This window comes from Salvelinus sp. IW2-2015, linkage group LG2, assembly GCF_002910315.2.
Source record: "Salvelinus sp. IW2-2015 linkage group LG2, ASM291031v2, whole genome shotgun sequence".
Classification (NCBI taxonomy): domain Eukaryota; kingdom Metazoa; phylum Chordata; class Actinopteri; order Salmoniformes; family Salmonidae; genus Salvelinus; species Salvelinus sp. IW2-2015.
In genome coordinates, this window is record NC_036839.1 from 21,421,992 (window position 1) to 21,427,991 (window position 6,000).

The following is a 6,000-nucleotide window of genomic DNA, read 5'->3' on the forward strand; positions in this document are numbered from 1 at the left end:
TCTCTCCCTAAACAAATACAAAACAAGCAGACTAAACAACATGCATCAGGGAGGTTCGAATTATTCACCACATTATCTATCCTGTTGCCTAGTCACTTTACCCCTACCTATACAGTACCAGTCAAACGTTTGGTCACACCTACTCATTCCATGTCTTTTTTAAATTTTATTTTTTACATTGTATAATAGTGAAAACATCAAAACTATGAAATAACATATGGAATCATGTAGTAAACAAAAGTGTTAAATCTAAATATTTTATATTTGAGATTCTTCTAGTAGCCACCGTTTGCCTTGATGACAGCTTTGCACACTCTTGCCATTCTATCAACCAGCTTCACCTAGAATGCTTTCTAACAGTCTTGAAGGAGTTCCCACATATGCTAAGCTCTTGTTGGCTGCTTATCCTTCACTCTGCGGTCAAACTCATCCCAAACCATCTCAATTGGGTTGAGGTCGGGTGATTGTGGAGGCCAGGTCATCTGATGCAACACCCCATCACTCTCCTTCTTGGTCAAATAGCCCTTACACAGCACAGCCCTTCCATCATTGTCCTGTTGAAAAAAWATATATAGTCCCACTAAGCCCAAACCAGATGGAATGGCATATCGCTGCAGAATGCTGTGGTAGCCATGCTGGTTAAGTGTGCCTTGAATTCTAAATAAATCACAGACCGTGTCACCAGCAAAGCACCATCCCACCTCCTTCTCCATGCTTCACGGTGGGAACCACAGATGCGGAGATCACCTACTCTGCATCACAAAGACACAGCGGTTGGACTCATCAGACCAAAGGACAGATTTCCACCGCTCTAATGTCCATTGCTCATTTCTTGGCCCAAGCAAGTCTCCATCCCTCTGGTGTCCTTTAGTAGTGGTTTCTTTGRAGTAATTTGAACACGAAGGCCTTATTCACACAGTCTCCTCTGAACAGTTGATGTTGAGATGTGTCTGTTACTTGAACTCTGAAGTAACTATTTTAGAGTCTGGTAACTCTAATGAACATATCCTCTGCGGCAGAGGTTACTCTGTGTCTTCCTTTCCTGTGGCGGTCCTCATGAGAGCCAGTTCCATCATAGCGCTTGATGGTTTTTGCGACTGCACTTGAAGAAACTTTAAAAGTTCTTGAAATTTTCAGGATTGACTGACCTTCATGTCTTAAAGTAATGATGGACTGTCATTTCTCTTTTACCAAATAGGGCTATCCTCTGTATACCACCCCTACCTTGTCACAACACAACTGACTGGCTCAAAAGCATTAAGAAGGAAAGAAATTCCACAAATTAACTTTTAACTAGGCACACCTGTTAATTGAAATGAATTCCAGGTGACTTCCTCATGAAGCTGGTAGAGAGACTGCCAAGAGTGTGCAAAGCTGTCATCGAGCAAAAAAGGGTGGCTACTTTGAAGAATCTCAAATATATTTAAATTTGTTTCACACTTTGTCTTCACTATTATTCTACAATGTAGAAAATAGTAAAAATGAAGAACCTTGGAATGAGTAGGTGTGTCCAAACTTGACTGGTACTGTATGTACAGTACATACTGTAGCTACCTCAATTACCTCATACCCCTAAACCGACTGGTGCTCTCTGTATTTAGCCATGTTATTTTCTACTCCCTACATATAGCCATGTTATTTTTACTAATTATTCACTGTGCATTTATTCCTCATCAGTTTCTATTTTGTTATATATCTTTAACTCTGCATTGTTGGAAATGGACCCGTAAGTAAGCATTTCACTGTTAGTCTACACCTGTTGTCTATGAAGCATGTGACAAATAACATTTGATTTATTTGATCCTGAGTGGCCATTGCTGTGTTCCAGAAGAATACAATACTGGCTGCTGCATGCAGTACAGCTGTGTCATAGCCTAGGACTATTTGTTTTCTCTAGGACGCTGAAATTATCTTCATTTAGACAAAAGTGGAAACTAGTCCTAACCTTAATCCAGTCTCTGACACAGCAAGGAAAAGTACATGTCATTATAGCATAAGCCTATTTATCACATTTTTAATAGAATTAAAGCTCAGACACTAGCATTGATTTGAGTATCAACTAGGGCTGTGAAGGTRTTGGAATTTGAGGTTGCGGTAATTGGCCAGGGCAATGTACACGGTCACTGACATAATCGTGTGGGGGGGGGGGGGGGGTTGGCGTATTATAGGAATAAGAGTCTATAAACATGCATTGTATAAAAGAAAGTCCACTCATCAAGTGGCATAGCCTATAGGCTAGCGCTTCTACACCTCCGCGCATCTAACGTTAGCGGTTTAGCTGCTGGATCATCAAATGACCGTTGGAAAGAGGAGATGTTGACAGTTTAATAGACAGACTTAGTTAGCAAAACAATTGCTTATAATTGTTAGCTAATAATACCGCTAATAGGTCAAGTTTATCTATATGAAAATATATTTATTAAAAATGTTTTTCAAAAAAATGTATGTAGGCCTATTTTTAAATGGTTTTGACAGTTATTTTATTTTCATGACTGTCTTCCTCCATAACCATCACACGGTTATTCAATTACCGTCACAGCCCTATTATTAACCAATAATACATAAGCTGTGTGTCCTTATCAGCTAACCAAAGAAGGACATACTCTTCCTTCCTGCCTTACCTTCTTCTCTCTGGTCGTTGAGAGCAATGTTCTTCAGCATGTTCTTGTCCACAGCAGGCAGGCCATTAGTGTTGTCTGTGTAGGACGGCCGGTAGTTGACATCAGAACGTGAGCGGTTGTGGCCTTTCTTAAAGGCGGTGTTGGAGGAGTTAGAGGTGGTGTTGTTGGTGTCCTTGGTGTGGGCAGCCAGGTCGTTGGTGGAACGAGCACGACTCCTTTTCCCCTGCCTCAGAGCCAGCACACTGAAGGCAGAGGGCTGGTCAGCCCAGGCCACGTTACGGGGGGACACCTCAGTCCCCTGCTCCCTGGCCAGCAGGCCCCAAACCCCGCTAGAGCTCAGCTTCCCCAGGGCTGCAGACATCTCCTGCAGCTTGGGGTGGTGTTGCCTGGGCTGCCGGAACCCATCCCCACCCTGGCAGTGGCTTTGGCCTCCACCCCCATCCAGGCAGTGTAGGAAGTCCTCAGTGGCCTCCAGGGCAGGACTAATGTCCTCCACCTCCAGCCCTTCCATGGTGCTCCCGGGGTGGGTCCCTCCGAGAGGCTGTTAGGGCAGGCGGGGTGGTCCTCTATGGGCCGGGATGGTCCTCTATGGGGTGGGGTGGTCCTCTATGGGGCAGGGTGGCTCTGGAACTTGCAGCCGGAGCATCTGCCGTCTGAGCCCCAGAGGGAGGCAGTCTGAGCGGATGGTGTTCCTCGAGGGCAGGAAGCTCCTTCCAGGACAACAATCCCTCTTTAACACAGCTCTGTTAATCAACTAGCTAGAGGCGGACGATCCTATTGAGTTAATGCAGAGATTGGCACAGTAAGAGGAGTAGGTCTGGCCTTTGCCAGAAATTCTCATGGCACAGTTTTGGGTGGCACTGTTTTTCTTACACAGGCCGATACACACACACACTTGAAGAACTGTGGTGCTGTGTGTTTGTGTGTGAGAGAGAGAGAGAGAGAGAGAGCTTTCACATGAATCCACATATGGATGTGTGTAACAAAGAAGAATGCTCCTCCTCCACATTGGGTGATGATGTCAATATGAAGATTCACTGTGTCATGGAAAAGAGGGAACAAAAAAAAGGAAGCATGTCAGGGTTGATTATTGGACAGTAAGAAACACAGAACAGGGTCAACATCAGTTAGGTTTAGCACTGAACGAGGCTTAGCAAGCTTCACATTTCCCATTATAATAGAACATGCACATTATCCTGACAGATAGCCTAAAAATAGTTAAACACTCACTACCAACAATCTTAACTCATTGTAAATCAATCTGAACCTACCCTCAATCATCAGCTAAAAAGGGTCTCAAATGGACGTCTCCTCAAAAGTCAGACTCATCATCAGACGCTCCCTCAAATGTTCGGATCATCCCAGTTTGAGGGAGTAAATGGAATAGTCTAACACACAGCCAACCTGTGCCTCAGGCATGGACCAACCTGGTTGGAGCGGGGTTCCCTTTCATCTGCCCAGCCAGTTTAGCCTCTCACTGTCAGGGTTTGTTGTTATTTTTCTCTTCCTCCCCGATGCAACCTCTGACTCCTCATCCATCGCTACCTCTCTTTCTCTCTCTCTCTCTCTCTGACAGGCCCATCGATTTTCCCTGCCTCCCTCCCTTGCCCCTTCTGGCTCAGGGTCTTTCACTTTCTTCCAGTAATGAATTATTTAGAGGGCATTACATCACCATTAGCCAATCGCTGGACGGCATACAGTCAGTACTTCACCTAGAAAGGGTGATGTGGAGGAAGGGGGTGATGGTGGGGAGGTGGATGGATCAGAGAGCAGGCAGGCCAGATGAGGCTGTGCTTAGGAATGTTATCTCCGTGACAACAACCCTGGCCAGAGGCTGGGGCAGGTTGTGACTCCAGCTTCAGCAGCTATCGGACTCATCAATCTCTCTTCAGCAATGACCTCACTGCATCTAATGAAACACTATGTCAACATGGCTATGTACTGTATGCTCATAGCAAACTAACATCCAGACAATCATCCTGCACTAAAGAGTACGCCCAACACCAGGAAAACATATTCAACCATCCCCAAGAGCAAACGGTAAAAAGGAAAACACAAATCATGACATTTGACATGAGTGACCTTGACTCAAAAAGGCTTGGTTGCATGTGATGGGTTAAGTGCATGACTGTCTGAGGCTAGCAGCACCACCAGCAGCTGAGTCACGACTGTGTCCTCACCTTCCCAGCAGACCACCCTGTGTGACACAGAAGCACACAGTGCCTCCTCACTGACTTTTTATATCCCTCTCACACAGCAGCACACAGCAGGCATTGCATCCCCCCTTAGGGTATCAAGCATAAGCATTTCGCTACACTCGCAATAACATCTGCTAACCATGTGTATGTGACCAATACATTTTGATTTAGGGCAGTAGCTAGCATCAGTGTGTCTGTAAGCATGAACATATAGTCTATAGCTAGAGAGACTATGCACTTTATTTTATATATTAATTTGAAATGGTGGTAACGTTAACTAGCTAACAGAGAAAGTGTCTCTAGTGTAGGTAGCAATTCCTTGATCAATACAAGGGGAAAGCGCAGTCAAGACAGGTGTCTTTCTTAGAACTTCAGTCGACTAGTTGTCATCAACGCAAGTATTACAGTTTTACATAAGGTTAGACATCCTGACCAGCTGCATCCTGGTTGAGTGGTTCACTGACATAACTAGTTAGCAAGCCCCAAATTAGCACAGAATATTAGACCACTTCCAACATTCGTKATTGAAACAATAATTAGCTAGCTTGTAGAGTTTGCCTAACGTGACCAATCCAGATAAACGACTCAGCTAGCTAGCAGGTGTGAACGTCCATCCTCTACTGTAACTAGCTAACTTAGCAAGCTAGCTAACGTTAGCTAGCCWCCATCCTTGAACAATGTCATTTTGATAGCAGGGGTAAAACCATCTACACGCGCAAATATTTATCAATATTTGTTAATATTGTATTTCAAAAACAACATAAAGCTAGCTAAATACCCACATGTACGTAAAACAAATATATAAATCGTGACTCACCTGAATCTGTTTACAAATATGTAATTTTCTGGTCCGTCAGCGAAAACGTTCACCGGATGGAACTGATAGTTCCGTCATTAAATGTTCCGTCTCAATTCTGCCGGGGGAGTTATTGCATGGTCTTACAATTTGTGTGAGTTTGCCATGCATTCCCCCAGATCAGGTCAGAAGAATTACTGTACAGAGTTGTACATTCTTCAATATCATGCATAGTAATGAATTATTGTATAAGTAATAATGTAATAGTATGGTGATATTAACATGATAATGCTGGTGTTACTATAATCTCAACATTAATCGAAAGAACCTAAGTGTGTAATAATAATGGACAACCTTTTGGTGAGTTGCTAAACCTTTCAGTTAC

The 6,000-nt window shown here is 43.8% G+C and overlaps 1 protein-coding gene across 1 annotated transcript in view; it reads right to left on the reverse strand.

Moving 5' to 3' along the window:
- Window positions 1–5,699, reverse strand: part of plekhm3 (pleckstrin homology domain containing, family M, member 3) — a 48,734-nt gene extending 43,035 nt beyond the window's left edge. The window contains exons 1-2 of the mRNA XM_024005847.2: window positions 5,637–5,699; window positions 2,622–3,658 (exon numbers count right to left, since the gene is read on the reverse strand). Of these exons, the coding sequence (XP_023861615.1) occupies window positions 2,622–3,132 (511 nt within the window). The 5' untranslated portion in view covers window positions 3,133–3,658; window positions 5,637–5,699. The remainder of the gene's footprint in view (window positions 1–2,621; window positions 3,659–5,636) is intronic.
- Window positions 5,700–6,000: the final 301 nt, after the last annotated feature.